Here is a 17,396-nt window from a genome sequence, read left to right as displayed (position 1 = left end):
GCAGAATCCGCAGCAAGATCTCCAGGACGCTTCTATTTCCAGGCCCTGCTGCAATCTCTGCCTCAAATTAAAGGGCGGTGGATCGGGGGAAAATTCCACCATGTGATCATAGCCATAGGTTTCTGTTTGTGGGGTCCCCAAACAGACCCCATGAAAGGAAAACCCGAAAGCAGGTGTGAACCTAGCAGTGTGTTTCTTCTAGGTGCAGCTTGTTACTGGATATACATATTTCCTTTCACTGGCTCCATTTTTATGGATGGAGATATGCAATGTCTACCCCCATGTACTCAGGTGGTAGATGGCAAGGTACAAAGCAGATTCGAGCTTCACTGTTAGTAAGAGAAACCGCCAATAGGTGTGAAGCCACATACATACACAAAATACACGTCAGCTGTGTTCTGTAGTCGCTCAGTATACAGGTGACTACTTATATAAGGTCCTGCATACGTCACCTGGTGGTATGCAGTTAGGCCCCGCCCCCTCCACATGCAGGTTTGTTGCTGGATGGTGCAATCTCATTTCAGCCTTGCATCGCTACAAAGTGATCACGCGCCGAACCCGTGGACATTCAGCCAATCAGAAGCAGCGACTGCACTGCTCGTCCAATCAGCGTTCAGGAGCAGAAATCACCATGTGAAACTGACCAATGAGAACAGGCCCATCCGCTTCATATTTACAGAGGCTGAGATGCAGAGCCTCGGAATCTGCACCAGTTCTCATCCTGCTGCTTTCTGTCACCCCGAAATCTCAGAGTACCAGCCTCCGCCATGGACCTCATCTCCCAAGTTCTTAATTTTGGTGCTGGACCCGCCAAGCTGCCTCCATCTGTAAGTACTGCTGTGATAGACGTCTTCTATGCTGTATGGAGCATCTCCTGAGAGAGCCGGCATCTTGTAGCGATAGTGTGCCCCGATTTACATGGCACCTGTAGTCCATGCCAAGGCAATATAACAGGCGCACTGACTATAGAGGACATGTTAGTAAACTGTATACATTCTATAGTCTGTTACAGTTCAGGAATAGTAGTATCCATCAGAATATACACCTGCAGTGTGGCTAATGCGGAACATAAATGGTTAACCTTCATCTTAGTTGTACTATGGGTATGTTCACACCTAGTGGATTTGTCTGCAGTGTATTATAGTAGCCATATCTCATCCACAGAATGTAAATATAAAAATCACTGCAGAAATTGACACGCAGGACAGACTATAAATCCGCAGCCTGTCCTTTCTTTCAGTGCATAGAGTGATATCTGCGGCAAATCCATGACAGATATTTGCATGTAACGTGTAGGTTTGCAGCAATCCCTGCATTAGAAAATTTCCACTATGCAGACTTGGCCGATAGCCAGTTATTTGTTAGGATCTCTTAAGTCCATTTCCATGGCAAAGATGTTTAGTATTCTGATGGTGTGAGACTGCAGTAATGTCAGGGCTGAATGGATCTTGCTTGGCGCATTCGTCAAGGAAATGCCAAGTATGGTAAATTACATAATGTTGGGGGCATCGGGCTAGACAATAGGAGCTTGTACTGGTGGTACAGATGAGACTCAATGCAGAGAGACGTTGCATCAGCTGTCAGTCTGTGACCAATCAAAGGCGGAGCACCAGCAGGGGGTGGGGCTTATGCCCAGCTCAATGCTTCTGCGCTGTCAGCATTTCTTCTGCTTTCATAAGTCCACTGCCTGTAAAAACTTGTTCTTTAGTGCCGTACTTGTGCCAAGATGTCCATGGCATGAAAAGCAATGCTAGCTTATATTACAGAGATTTATGATTAACCTGCAATAAGAATTCTATAATGTCTTATAAAATTAGCTTCAAGATCAGTTTCTGTAGCTTTCAATATTTCGTATATAGTAGCATGCATGATGTATGTATAGTGACGCATTGTACATTAATGGAGAAATGGATGCTATATCATTAAGGGCTTTTCCAGCATTTTATATAGCGATGACCTACCCACATGACAACTGGACCTTGCACTGATCAGCTGGTTTGGCTGGCAGAAGTTACTGCTGTGGTGGGGCCAGAAGCAGCTCTGCCACTAATCTAGTAATAGTTGTAAAGCTGCAGTAACCCGGCACCATTGCAATATATGGTTGTCCTGTAGATATTACTTGAATAGGGAAAGAGATACTTGTGGCCTTGGCCAAGCAGTGGCTTCCAGCACCTAGATAAGCAGATTGTTGTGGGCTCCAGGCGGCGGACCCCCATCTTTTAAATCCTGATGGCCTATCCTGTGGATAGGTCATGGATATATTAAAAAGAATAATAATTGGAGCAGAAACTCCTTTAATGAAGCGTTGTAGGTTTACGTTTTTTGTTTCTTAATTGCAGGTTTTGCTGGAAGCTCAGAAAGAATTGATTGACTATAAAGGACTTGGCATAAGTGTTCTTGGTAAGTGCACTTTTTTGAAACCTTTTTCAAGTATTAATAGACTTGATTTTGGTTCACCATTATTATAGAAGACCCTTCACCAACTTCCTGTTCAATAAGTGCCACACTGATCCTAGCACAGTTGGACATTTTTCTGTAGCCCTCAGCTTTTCTGAGCAATCCTTGCTGCTAATTTCACATTATGCTCTCTGCTGTTGGTCAGGCGCCTGACCAAGCTTGAGACCAGTGACTCACAATCAGCAGGCCAGGCATCGCTGGCGAGAAGGAAAATATCAAGGGGTGGAGCTTCATTCTGAGACTGGGTGGAGCTTTGTGTCTTGCCTGGGGGTAGAGCTTAACAAAGAAGGTGCAGGGTTTTATTTTGCTGAGGTTTTGCAACCTGTCTAGCCAAAATGGAGGGCAGGTAAGAATTGCATTGTGCGGTTCTCAGGTGATGTGCATATAGTGTATAAATCACTAAAATATGTACTGTTACGTTACCGGGTACCAGAATTGAAATCTATGCTTATTAAGTACTGGTGTAGATTTCAGCTATGTGAGCCTATTCTGCGCTCCTGATATGCTCCTGAATAAGAAGCTAAAGCAGTGCGGGTGAAATCTGCACAATGTCCTTGGATCAGCTTGCATGTAGCAACGGATATTAAAAAAAAAATAAAAAAAATTATATATATATATATTATATTAGTTAAATGCCACATTTTTCCTGACAAATGCAAGGAAAAGCCTCTGACAACAATGCAAAATATCCAAATTATCACATGATTTGCAATGTTAATAGGATTTTCAAAATTACTAACATCCTTGTATTTTTTTTTTTTTTTTGGACAGAAATGAGCCACAGATCATCCGACTTCACAAAGATCTTAAATAATACAGAGATCTTCATGAGAGAATTACTGTAAGTATTTGCAACATTTCATATTAATCTGTACTCAACAATTCTCAGTGTTGAAATAACTCAAGTTAGTTACCCACACAATAGCATGTTATATAACTTATTTCTTATTTGTCACAAATATACATTACTATTATTTTAATAACCCCTTAATGACCAATCTCTTTTTTTTGTGTTTTCTGCTATCTCTTACCAAGATCCATAGCCCTTTCGTTTTCAGCCCATGTAACTGAAAAAAAAACAGTAAAAAAAAAAAAAGTAAAAAGTGTTCTAAAAATATCTTTTAGGTTAAGGCCCCATGGGCTGTAATCACAGCGCTAAAGCGCTGCGGAAAGAACCGCGGCATGAACGCATTGCGGTTCTTTCCACAGCGCTTATATGAGAAAGTTCACAGAGTTTTCCTCTGCTGACTTTCTCTTCCCATTATATCTACGGGAAAGCCGCCAGCGTTTCTGTAGATATAATTGACATGCTGCGATTTGCAAAGCCGCAACGGCTTTGCAAATCGCAGAGTGTCTGCGCTGTGATCTTTTCCGCAAAGTGGGGATGGGAATCGTATGAATCCCATCCACTTTGCCTGCACTGTACAACACCGCGATTTTTCCCGCAGCATCTCCGCTGCCGGCAAATCACGGCGTTTACGTCATGTGGGGCCCCGGCCTTAAACATTCTAATAATGTTCCCTTTCCATAGATCTCAAATAATAAGAAACAAACCAAAAATAAATTGGGTATCCCCATGCCTAAAAATGGCTCACCTGCAAAATATTCTCATACAATGAACGCCATTGGAAACTCAAAATGGCCAAACCGCCATAATATAAAAGTTATTGGTCAGACTATGGCAACTTCCAAGAAATTTTTCTCCAATTCCATTCTGTTCTGATTTTCCAGCTTCTCAGTACATTGTATGGAATACTAAATGTTACAATTACGATGTATAATATGTACCAAAAAAATACGCTATCCTGTGTCTCTTTGAACAGAAAAAAAGGAAATATCTGCAGGTTAAATAGAACTAAAATGAGGGACTGTTTTAGTGAGTTGACTTAAAGGGGCTCTATCATTGGGAAAAGTCATTTTTAGCTAAGCACATCCTTGCATAGCATTAAGAAAGTCTATTCCACACCTACCTTCTGTATGTAAATTGCCTCAGTGGTTTCTGAATAAGTCCATTTTTATTCATATGCTAATGAGCTTCCAGGCATCACACGAAGTTCCCAGCAGCCTCCTCTCTCCTATTATCTTCTGTGTGTGCAAACAGGAAGCAGGAAGTCATCAGCAGCAGCCTGTGCTGTATACACCCTTAGGAAACAATAGCAAAGGGGGTACACGATGCATCTAATGCAGTCTAATTAGCATATGAATAAAAATGGACTTATTCAAAATCTACTCAGGCAATTTACATACTAAAGGTAGGTGTGGAATAGCCATTGTAAAGGCTATGCAAGGACGTGATTAGTTAAAAATTACTTTTCCCAATGATAGAGCCCCTTTAACTGTAAGCTCCCGTGCCCACTACTGGTGCTCCTGAGAGTAGTCTTCACTCTCCTTAATATGCAACCTCAGGCCAGCAAAGCTTGCAACAATAGTGTGGCAATGAAAATCAAATTTTTGCTCACCATTTTTTAAAAGTTCCTGTTGGTTAGGATAAAAGTATCTTAATCATCGGAGTGTATGTTTCATTGTGGCTTTAAGCCAAGGTTGGAGAACTTATAGCACTTCGCTGGTTGTAAAACTAGAAGCATGCACTTTATCTGTCTGTTCTTGGAACTCCCATAGAAATGAATAAAGCATACTTGGAGTTGTAGTTACGCAACAGCCGGAGTGCCAAAGTCTTTCTGACCCTGTTCAATGCTCTACTGCATGCCATTGTCACAGGCTAGGAACAAGGAACAGTTTCTTGTGATGGAATGACATCCCATCTGACTATTGTATGGATTGCTGCAACGGACTGGCAGGAGAGGAACAGGAAGCACCACCTTGTACCAGTCATGTGGCCCCCAAACCCTTCTGACAGGCCACACCTTTATAGTATCTTCCTGTTACTCTCCTTTCTGCTATTTGTAGTATATTAATGTTCTTCTTGTCACCTTATCTGCGTATTATTATCTTCTAGGGTAGTATGTTCAACCTGAAGGGTCTGCTATAGGTTACAAATAGAGAGGAGCGAGTAGTATTCGATCGAGTAGGTATTTGATCGAATACTACGGTATTCGAAATACTCATACTCGATTGACTACCACGTGGTAAACGCAGTAAAAATTCGATTCCCCTCCCACCTTCCCTGGCGTTTTTTTTATTCCAATAACTATGCAAGGGAGGTGAGACAGGAACTAGGACAACGTAGGAATTGAAAAAAACTAATACAGTCATTGGCTAACTAAATCAGTAGCAGCAGTAATAATAATAATAATAATCGAGCATGTTTTTCCCATAGACTATAATGGGATTCAATATTCGAACGAATAGTCTAATATTGAGGTCTACTCGAATCAAATTTTCGAATATTTCACTACTCTCTTATCTCTAGCTACAAATCCTCTTCCATGAACTAACTTAATATATTTGTTCTTTGTTACCAAACAGAAATATTCCGGACAACTATAAAGTGCTTTTCCTTCAAGGAGGTGGAAGTGGACAGTTTAGCGCTGTGCCTCTTAATCTTATTGGTCTTAAAGAAGCTAAGTGTGCAGACTACATAGTTACAGGTGCCTGGTCTGCAAAAGCTGCTAAGGAAGCGGAGAAATATGGAAAAGTAAACATTGTCCATCCAAAACTTGCAAGTTACACAGGTACAGTGTCTGCACACACACTTCTCTCTAATGCCATCTGTTTAGGTTTTCAGTTAACTTGTAACTAAACTTTTGAATAATACATTTTATTTATATAGTGCCAACATATTCCGCAGCGCTTTACAAATTGTAGGGTTCAAGTATTAACAAAAAGATACACTACAGAGTAATAAGCCAATTCATACATTGAGAATGGGAACCCTGCTCGCATGATCTTACAATCTATAAAGTAGAGCAGGAGGCATCGAAGGTAGCATTGCTTGTACAGTGGTCCAGCCGTTTTTGTGATAAAGGTTTATTTTTGTATAAGTTCACGTGGTTTCCGCCTAATGGTTTCACGTAGTTTCCGAATGGGCCTAAACAGGAGTGTGTCTTGAGCTGCAGACACCGCGGCTGACTGCTGCGGGAAGATGGGGCATGTCGCTTCTTTTTCCTGCTAGCTGAAAAAAAATTGCTAGCGAGAAAAAAAGCGAGGGACTCCCATTGAAATAAATGGGAAACCTTTTTCTGCAGGCGGATTCCGCATCGAAATCCACCTGAAAAAATAACTCAGTGTGAACATACCCTTTATTACACACCAGTCATGTGCAGAATGTATGCATATGAAAGAGGAGATTATCACCTAAGGTTGCAGTTCAGTACTTTGTCCACTGGAAATGTAATTGACCAAGTCTTCGTCCATGCTTCTAGCGTCCCTAAATACCCCTGTAACACTCTACTGTCCTTCACAGTCCTTGTTGCTTTACAGACCTTAGTACTATCTGCAGATATGTGCTGTAAACTCTTTAGTAACTATTCCGTTCATCTGTACGGGACAGAAATCTGTGTACTTGCTGCCAAAAAACTGGGTTTACGTGTGCGAGACCATTTTCTGCAACATATCTGCTGCTTGCGAATTCAATAGGGGGGTGACTTGACTGATCTCCTGTGGCAGACAATTTCTCTTTATTTGTATTATGAGTCAAAATGGGATCCAAGGAAAGGAGATTAAAGCTAGAGTCATGCTGGGCGTACTCACAGCTACCACACTACATTTACAGTAGCAGCATAGCAAATTAGATTTCTCCAAATCTCATCCACACACTGTGATTTAAAGGTCTTCAAATGTACCATTCCAATTTATGCTGTGCGCCCACCCTGTGCATTTGAGCCTCTGTATATCTGGATCCACATCTGTGTGGACTCTGCCACAGATTCTGCCTATGACTTATCTTTTCGCTGGTTTCTGTATATAAAATATATATATAATTATTTTTTTTTTCTGGTGATGGCTTTCAGGAAAACAAGCTATTGATATGTTTAGCAGCCTGTCCCCTTTGCATGACCCCTTTCTCAGTGTTTCCAATGTCAAGAGAAGGGGCAGTGAGGAAAGATTTTTCATTAGTAACATAATGTAAAAGAAAAAAAAAAATTGGTTGCTAAAAATGACCGCGTGTTTTTTGTTTTTGTTCAGAAATCCCAGATCCAAACAGCTGGAATCTTAACCCAGACGCTTCTTATGTTTACTACTGTGCCAATGAAACTGTACATGGTGTGGAGTTTCAGGATGTTCCTGATGTGAAGGGAGCAGTTTTGGTTTGCGATATGTCTTCAAACTTCCTTTCCAGACCAATTGATATTTCTAAGGTACTGTATATATAAAATTGTGATTTATGGGATCTGACCATTGGGACTCTCAGTGGTCACAAGAGAGTGCTGAAAGTTCCTTTGAGTGTTTCATGTGACTGATGCTGCAGTGCACTTATGTGCCCATCATTGCATCTAATTCTATCGGACTGCTGGTGACTGCCATTTACATGAATCACTAATAGAATCTTGCTGTCCCCCATTCTTCTGTTTACTGAGGGTCCCCATGTCTTCACTTATTCTGTGGATAGGGGATAAATGCTTACAGGAAGAAAATTCATTTAATAAAATATATTATATAAATCATGACTATGTTCTATACTTATGGCTCCTAGAAATACAGAAGCAATGATGCTGGAGTAAACAGTCTTTTTGAAATTAAGAATATCAAAACTAATGTAGAGCTCTTGCAAACTATGACTTATGCTAGGTTCACACTACTGCTAAGGTTTCTGTTCTTTAGGTCCACTTGCTTTCAGGACTTCTCTCCGCATTTTTCGAGCAGGTTTGGGGGACGAAAACCCCATTTGTAGATCAGGCACAGATGTGAGCCTAACATAAGCACGTCTGGATGTTTTAGAATGGAGTCCTACTTGTAGCCCAACAAATGCTGTGTGCACATATAGTCTCCCTTGTAGGAATTCTTGTATAAGAATGTCACTTTTTCTTTCTGCTGGATTAATCTAAAATGTGCCAGCATAATAAGGCCAGTTTTAGATTATTCAGCTTTGACAAAAGAGGCCAGTGTTGTGAGAAGTATTCAGCATTTCCATTTGATTTGCATACCTTTGTTGCACAGAACACTTTGTTTTATTTTTCAAGAATAACATTATACTCTCATACTGAAAAATAATAAGCGGTCCCATCTCCAGCCCTTAGAATCTGTTAATAGTTGCCACTCCTGTGTTTCCTATGACTTTTTTTTCTCTAACCTCCACTGTTCTCGAGCAATAAATGCGGTTAGTTTTGGTTCCTGGTATGATACTTAGGCCCCTTCACATGGAGTTTACGCTCCGTGTATTCTGTACATTTTACACGTGTAAAAAATACACATGTAAAATGTAGTTAGCCATTGAGTTCAATGGCATGTTTGTATAACGTGTGTCTTTTTGCACGCGCGCATTATAAGAAAAAGCCATTGAACTCAATGGCTAACTACATTTTACATGTGTATTTTTACCCGTGTAAAATGTACAGAATACACAGTGCATAGACAGAATACATGGAGCGTAAACTCCGTGTGAAGGGGCCCTTAAGCTCTGCAATGTCAGATGGACAGTGTCAGACAGAAGGTGTGATTTAGAGCTCCAATCATAGGCAGCCAGTGTCAGAGCTCAGAATAACACCCCTTGCCTGCTTCTGCCTGACACTTCCCTTCTAAGAGTACAGAGCCTAAGGCTAGGATCACATCTTCACCAACATTATATGGTCTGAGTTCTGTGGGTAACCGCTGTTTTAGCGTTCATGCTCTGTCATTCGGGTCCTTCAGTGGACTTGATCAATGGAGTGTGTGCATATGTGAACCTAACCTAAAGAGCATATGTGGCACCACAACTAATTTCACTAATTTGCTCTGGAATGGTGTGAGCTGGGGAGAAAATTCCAATAGTGCTGGATCAGTGGAGCAGTGCCTATTAAATGATGTATAAAGCTGGAATTGGTGGAAGGCTGAAAAGTCCTCTTTAAAATTCTGCATTGTTTGCTGCTATTATGGTGGTTAAATTAAAGAAACTTCCTTTTTTGCTTTCTAGTTTGGACTTATTTTTGCTGGAGCTCAAAAGAATGTCGGCTGTGCAGGAGTCACAGTGGTAATAGTGAGAGAAGATTTATTAGGTTTTGCCTTGAAAGAGTGCCCTACTATCCTAGACTACAAAATCCAAGCAGGAAATGGTTCCCTGTATAACACACCGCCATGTTTCAGGTATGTAAAAAATAAAATAAACACCACAAATGACAGTACGTGTCACTCTAGGAAAGGGCTACATAATGCCAGTTTTTGCATGATATCGAGTAGCTGAACGTTTACTAAAAGATAAGCAAATGGAAAAAGCGAGTGTGTGTGTGTGGGGGCATTATTTTGTTTAAAGGGGTTGTCCGGGATAACTTGTAATCCTTACACTAACCCAGGCATTAGCATTCTCTCTTAGAGGTGCCAAAGGAAGAGGAATCTAAGGCTGATAAAATTAAATTTCTCTTTATTTTCCACCATGTTAAATTACCCTAAATTATCACCAACGTGGGCCCTAATGTCCAGTCAAACCATTAGAGGTGTTTCTAAAGCCTCAAAGCACTGCATAATAACTAGAAAGCTGTCTTTTCACAGCAACACAATAGCAGGTCAGTGGAAAATTACAACTTTCACTGTGCAACATCTGTTAAGATCAAATTACTTACTACACACCTAGATAAATGTGTTGATGGGTGTTATTTTAAAATGGGTGTCTACTTAGGAGAGTTAGGTTATGTTCACACGGCAGAAAATGGATTCCACGTGTGAACAAACTACATGGTTAGCCGCAATGGAATGCCAATGCAGTGCACCGGCGTCCTGTCGTGGCATTCCGCTTCAGATTAGGCCCTTATAAATGGGCATATATAAACAAAGAAAATGGATTGACCACTACTCAAATTATATGAAAATATTCCAATTTTTATTAAATACAAAAATGAGACAATTAAAAGGTGATAGATAAATTACCATCAGGCAAGAGCAACATCATCACGCAGGCAGGATAATTAAGTGCCAACCTGTAGCTACATATGAAATGTTCTAGCATAAAACCATATGCAGTAATCAATAAACTCCTCACAATTCAATAGCCCAAGCAAATGGTTGTAAACAATGTTAGAATGACCAAACATATATTACCACCTTAGATCAACATTAGATGTCCAACATAATAATGCATCATCCAAGTGAGAATGTACATATATTATCAGTCTGCACATCTATAGTGTCATATATTTGACACATATAAACATAAAGTGTCAAGCCAGATGTACAGTATTAGATCTAGTCGAATATCAATGTGTGCAAAGGTAAGTAATAGAGAAACATGTATGACAACAAGTGTGCAACAACCATATAGTAGCAGACTAAAAGGTCTCTACTTGAGAGAGTAAATTCTCAAGTAAAGAACAAAAAGTAGGGGGTTCTACTAAACATAACATACCCATTAAGGTAGACAAGGGGGAGAAACCTGACCGCGCGGTGATGGCGCCCGTCCCCTTATAAATGGGCCTAAACTGGAGGGAATCCGCGGCAAGATAGGGCATTTCGCTTCTTTTTTCTACTACTAGCTAGTGGCTAGAAAATCTGCAAGATGATCCTTAAAGGGTTTTTTCGGAGGTTCGGTGCTGCAGCTCTGCTGCCGTCTTTTGGCGCTCACGTCTGGCAGGGAATTGTGCCAAAAGAAAACACTGGAGCAGTACTGGACCACACTGGGTGATACTGGAGTACTGAAGACAGGCAATATTTTTGTGTTTGTTTTTTTATTTTATTTTTTCTCCACCCTCCCGGGAGATGTAGATATTACACAACCAGTATATGTTTCTGTCAACACCTGCTGTTTTACAGAAGAAATGACTTGAACTTGGCTTATCTGTCTTTGTGTTTCAGCATCTACATAATGGGATTGGTGTTGGAATGGATTAAGAATAATGGAGGTGCATCATGCATGGAGAAACTGAGCATCCTCAAATCTGACATGATTTACAATGTTATAGATGAATCCAACGGATTATTTGTGTAAGTTGTCAACTGTAATCTAATTTTGTACTTTTGTAGAATCCTCTATTAAGAATCTTTCATTTTACCTTTGACTGTTGGGTGTAACGTATTTTGGGACTTCAGGAAGTTTGATTTTGGCAGCAATGTAGGTTACTTTTTTTTTCTTCTAAAGCTAAGATCTGTTTATAAATTGGTAGACAAAAAAAGTGCTGCAAACCCAACTTTTTTGTTCAGCAAAAAAACTGACACCTGACAAACCCCATTAGTCAGTGGGGTCCATTCATATCTACTAATTTATAAGGGGGGGGGAGTTACTGTCCTGGATCATTCTTTCAACTTTACTGGCCATTGTTCTGATCCTCTGGTGGACAAAAAACAATGGACTGTTAAACTGTAGTGTGAAGCCAATCATAATTTATAATTTAGGACTTCTTTGAAGAGGACCTTTCACCAGTTTTGGGCACATGCAGTGTTATATACTGCCAGAAAGCCGACAGTGCGCTGAGTTCAGCGCACTGTCGGCTTTCCCGATCTGTGCCCGGTGTAAAGAGCTTACGGTGCCGGTACCGTAGTGCTCTATGGTCAGAAGGGCGTTTCTGACCATTAGCCAGAGACGTCCTTCTGCCTCGCGGCGCCTATCGCGCTGTGCTGTGGAGCCGGGAGGAACTCCCCCCTCCCGCTCCTGATAATACTCGTCTATAGACGAACTGTGTGAGCAGAGGGAGGATGTAAGCACCATTACACCCGTTTGGACCCCTAAAACAGTCTTAAAGAGGACCTTTCACCAGTTTTGGGCACATGCAGTGTTATATACTGCCAGAAAGCCGACAGTGCGCTGAGTTCAGCGCACTGTCGGCTTTCTGGCATTATATAACACTGCATGTGCCCAAAACTGGTGAAAGGTCCTCTTTAAGACTGTTTTAGGGGTCCAAACGGGTGTAATGGTGCTTATATGACCAATTCTTTGCTTTGCCTTATACAGTGAAGTTAATTCTGGTGTGCAAGGAAAATACATCCTCCGGAGACACTACTTATCTGGGTCCCAACAGCTCTTACAACTGCCTAGCACTAGAGATGAGCGAACAGCGTTCTATCGAACACATGTTCGATCGGACATCACGCTGTTCGCTCTGTTGGATTAGAATCGAACACCACGTGGAAAACTCTAAAAAAAAAAAAAAAAAAAAATTTGATTCCCCTCCCACCTTCCCTGGCGCTTTTTTTGCACCAATAACAACGCAGGGGAGGTGGGACAGGAACTACGACAACGGGGGCATTGAAAAAAAATCGGAAAAAGTCATTGGCTGCCGAAATCAGGTGACCTCCATTTTAGATGAATAGTGGATTTCAAATCCGGGTCATATGAGAATGTGAACTTTGTGACTATGAGACAAGGATAGCTGTACAGGCAGGGATAGCTAGGGATAACCTTTATTTAGGATGGAATGTTATTAAAAATAACTTTTTGGGGCTCTATCGGGTGTGTAATTGTGATTTTTGTGAGATAAACTTTTTCCTATAGGAATGCATTGGCCAGTCTCCAGAATTCGGCCAGTCAGCGCTGGCTCTGCCGGAGGAGGCGGAGTCTAAGATCGCTGTACACCAGTCTCCATTCAGGTCTGACCTTAGACTCCGCCTCCTCCGGCAGAGCCAGCGCTGATTGGCCGAATTCTGGAGACTGGCCAATCAACGCTGGCCAATGCAGTCCTATGCGGTGATGCACCAGAGGTGAGTGTGTGCCGAGCTCAGCTCTGCTGCATCACCGCATACCCATAGAAATGCATTGGCCAGCGCTGATTGGCCGAATTCTGTAGACTGGCCAATGCATTCCTATGGGTATGCGGTGATGCAGCAGAGCTGAGCTCGGCACACACTCACCTCTGCTGATTCTGTATACTGATTCTGTATACTGGCCAATCAACGCTGGCCAATGCCAGCGGTGATGCAGAGCTGAGTGTGTGCCGAGCTCGCACAGCAGAGCTGACCGGCACACGGTGTAGTTGAGCAGAACTGGCTCAACACTGCTGAGTCTCTGCACAGCAGAGGTGAGTGTGTGCCGAGCTCAGCTCTGCTGCATCACCGCATACCCATAGGAATGCATTGGCCAGTCTCCAGAATTCGGCCAATCAGCGCTGGCTCTGCCTCCTCCGGCAGAGCCAGCACTGATTGGCCGAATTCTGGAGACTGGCCAATCAACGCTGGCCAATGCATTCCTATGGGAAAAAGTTAGCTTGCGAAAATCGCAAGCTGACAGGGATTTCCATGTAATAAAGTGACTTTTATGCCCCTAGACATGCTTCCCCCTGCTGTCCCAGTGTCATTCCAGGGTGTTGGCATCATTTCCTGGGGTGTCATAGTGGACTTGGTGACCCTCCTGAGATGGATTTGGGTTTCCCCCTTAACGAGTATATGTTCCCCATAGACTATAATGGGGTTCGAAACCCGTTCGAACAGTGAGCGGCTGTTCGAATCGGATTTCGAACTTCAAACATTTGGGTGTTCGCTCATCTCTACCTAGCACCACTTCCTGTCTTTTAATAAGTTCTGTGCCTTGTCCATGGTGATCCTAATTCACGGACAGTCTCCTTCGACTGCAGCATCACAATCTGTGTTCAGCTGCAAAATTTGCAAGGACACTTTAAAATGTCCTTGTAGAGTTTAATCCTGAATTGGGACATCAATCCCTGTTTGTATTCCATATAGGGAACAGAGAGCAGCTTTAGGATATGTAATGGTGGACCAGATCTGACACTGTAATACTTAGTTGGCATTTAATTTCACTAATTTGTTCATCTCATTGTCTGTTAGAACTCTTTACTGTTCAGATACATTAAATCCATGATCAGATGTTATTACTTTAGCTAACAAGATAACCACATTTTCTTACAGGTGTCCTGTAGAGAAAAAAAGCAGGAGCAGAATGAATATTCCTTTCCGTATCGGAAGTATCAAAGGTGACAGTGCCTTGGAAAAAGAATTTCTTGACAAAGCTGCAGCGCTTAGTATGATGTCTCTTAAAGGACACAGGTATTGACTTCTGATAGTATCTAAATTTAGATAATTTGGTCATCTCTCGTAGAAATACCTGAGCCCCAGTAGCATAAAATATAGTCTTGTTTTTTAATGTTTTACCGAACAGGAAAGATAAGAAAATGATAAATCTAAGGCTCTGTTCAGATAACATTTTTAAATAATTGTCATGAAAAAACCTGTCTGTGTGTGTTTTTTTTTTTTTTTTTTTTTTTTTTTTTTTTTAAACCCAACAATTTTGCTGTCTACAGTCATGGCCAAAAGTTTTGAGAATGACACAAATCTTATATTTTCACATGATCTGCTGGCCTCTGGTTTTTATGTGTGTTTGTCAGATGTTTTTATCACATACAGAAATATAATTGCAATCATATTATGAGTAACAAAAGCTTATGTTGACAGAATGAGTTAATGCGGAAAGTCAATATTTGCAGTGTTGACCCTTCTTCTTCAGGACCTCTGCAATTCTCCCTGGCATGCTCTCAATCAACTTCTGGACCAAATCCTGACTGATAGCAGTCCATTCTTGCACAATCAATGCTTGCATTTTGTCAGAATTTGTAGGTTTTTGTTTGTCCACCCGTCTCTTGATGATTGACCACAAGTTCTCAATGGGATTAAGATCTGGGGAGTTTCCAGGCCATGGACCCAAAATCTCTATGTTTTGTTCCCTGAGCCATTTAGTTATCACCTTTGCTTTATAGCAAGGTGCTCCATCATGCTGGAAAAGGCATTGTTGATCGCCAAACTGCTCTTGGACGGTTGGGAGAAGTTGATCTTGGAGGACATTCTGGTACCATTCTTTATTCATGGCTGTGTTTTTAGGCAAGACTGTGAGAGAGCCGATTCCCTTGGCTGAGAAGCAACCCCACACATGAGTGGTTTCAGGATGCTTTACAGTTGGCATGAGACAAGACTGGTGGTAGCGCTCACCTCGTCTTCTCCGAATAAGCTGTTTTCCAGATGTCCCAAACAATCGAAAAGGGGATTCATCAGAGAAAATGACTTTACCCCAGTCCTCAGCAGTCCACTCCCTGTACCTTTTGCAGAATATCAGTCTGTCCCTGATGTTTTTTCTGGAGAGAAGTGGCTTCTTTGCTGCCCTCCTTGAGACCAGGCCTTGCTCCAAGAGTCTCCGCCTCACAGTGCGTGCAGATGCACTCACACCTGCCTGCTGCCATTCCTGAGCAAGCTCTGCACTGCTGTAATCCGATCCTGCAGCTGAAACACTTTTAAGAGATGGTCCTGGTGCTTGCTGGTCTTTCTTAGGCGCCCTGGAGCCTTTTTGCCAACAATGGAACCTCTTTCCTTGAAGTTCTTGATGATGCGATAGATTGTTGACTGAGGTGCAATCTTTCTAGCTGCGATACTCTTCCCTGTTAGGCCATTTTTGTGCAGTGCAATGATGACTGCACGTGTTTCTTTAGAGATAACCATGGTTAACAGAAGAGAAACAATGATACCAAGCACCAGCCTCCTTTTAAAGTGTCCAGTGGGGTCATTCTTACTTAATCATGACAGATTGCTCTCCAGCCCTGTCCTCATCAACACCCACACCCGTGTTAATGGAGCAATCACTGAAACGATGTTAGCTGGTCCTTTTAAGGAAGGGCTGCAATGATGTTGAAATGTGTTTTGGGGGATAAAGTTCATTTTCTAGGCAAATATTGACTTTGCAAGTAATTGCTGTTAAGCTGATCACTCTTTATAACATTCTGGAGTATATGCAAATTGCCATTAGAAAAACTGAAGCAGTAGGCTTTGCAAAAATTAATATTTGTATCATTCTCAAAACTTTTGGCCATGACTGTATGTGAACAGATGTCTTTTTGCAACTGTTAAATGGATCTGAATGGAGCCTAAGGGCTTGTTCACATCTGCACCCGGGGTCTCCGCTTTCAGGTTTCTGTTTCCTGCCTGAAACTGGGCAGGAGACGGAAACCTGCAGGCATTTTTCAAACCCATCCAAATGAATGGGCTTAAAGTGTCCAGCCGTGAGCATTTTGTGCTCTCCGTGGCGAAACCGTTTATTTATTTTCTAACTGGACACAGTCGGACATGCTGCGGTTTCGCCGCGGAGAGCACAAAACGCTCACCAGCATTCATGGCCGGATACGGTCTGACAAGTTTCCGTCTTCTGCCTGCAGAAGACGGAAACCTGAGAACGGAGACTGGATGCTGGTGTGAACCCAGCGTCACAAGGAGAGTCCTTATTCTCTGGGTTATAGCAATATCATATCTTTATCTTACAAGTATATGCACAAGGTAACTGCAATGTCTGCTACAGTTTAGCATAATTAGCATGCATCGAATAAAATATATATCCCATTTAGAATGCAACATTATACAGGCATTGAGAATTGCCATATTTGTCTTTTATATTCTAAATCTGTGTTTTCTGGTGTTTAGATCTGTAGGAGGAATCAGAGCTTCTCTCTACAATGCAGTCACTGTGGATGATGTTGAAAAACTAGCAGATTTCATGAGAGACTTCAAGGAATCTCACCAGAGATGAGAAGACTAGCACAACATCTTTTATATTCGTATCTCTAATGTATAAAATATGGCACCTATCAAGAGTTATTTTCCTAGTGTATAGATGATTGTTTGTAAACTAGTCACTTTCTTTTCTACGAAGAAAACAAACCAATGATGTTCTTGCCATGAGTAGTTTTGCAATAACTCTTTAGTGAGTTTGTTGTAATAGAATCCCATAACCCTGGATTCTTGTATATATGTCTAGAAATGTGCTAACTGTTGACTCTCAGCCTGTGTTTCCATTTACTGTATACATTCCCCTGGCTATTTGTAAGTAACGATAATTCCATATCTTTGGTTTGGCTGTTTATACTTTATAATTTTTTATTTTTTTTTTTTGTCTGTAAATAGAGGTCAAATGTATTGTCCTGAGACAATTGATG

General features: G+C 41.5%; 1 protein-coding gene across 1 annotated transcript; it reads left to right on the top strand.

Annotated features, from left to right (window-relative positions):
* Positions 1-694: 694 nt before the first annotated feature.
* PSAT1 (phosphoserine aminotransferase 1) lies at positions 695-17,149 on the top strand. The gene is made up of 9 exons (XM_075278196.1): positions 695-827; positions 2,340-2,400; positions 3,229-3,298; positions 5,884-6,089; positions 7,543-7,715; positions 9,467-9,636; positions 11,335-11,463; positions 14,335-14,472; positions 16,885-17,149. Exons 1-9 carry the CDS (start codon positions 768-770, stop codon positions 16,988-16,990), a joined length of 1,113 nt encoding a protein of 370 aa, XP_075134297.1. The 5' UTR covers positions 695-767; the 3' UTR covers positions 16,991-17,149.
* Positions 17,150-17,396: the final 247 nt, after the last annotated feature.

The sequence above is a fragment of the Leptodactylus fuscus genome, chromosome 1 (genome assembly GCF_031893055.1).
Source record: "Leptodactylus fuscus isolate aLepFus1 chromosome 1, aLepFus1.hap2, whole genome shotgun sequence".
Classification (NCBI taxonomy): Eukaryota; Metazoa; Chordata; class Amphibia; order Anura; family Leptodactylidae; genus Leptodactylus; species Leptodactylus fuscus.
This window is presented reverse-complemented; position numbering and strand designations above follow the sequence as displayed.

Excerpts from the sequence above, each read along its gene's own strand:
- PSAT1 (XM_075278196.1), top strand. The coding sequence starts at position 768 with ATGGACCTCATCTCCCAAGTTCTTAATTTTGGTGCTGGACCCGCCAAG. Across the intron at positions 6,090-7,542 it reads AAAACTTGCAAGTTACACAG|AAATCCCAGATCCAAACAGC; the intron begins GTACAGTGTCTG and ends GTTTTTGTTCAG. Across the intron at positions 14,473-16,884 it reads ATGTCTCTTAAAGGACACAG|ATCTGTAGGAGGAATCAGAG; the intron begins GTATTGACTTCT and ends TCTGGTGTTTAG.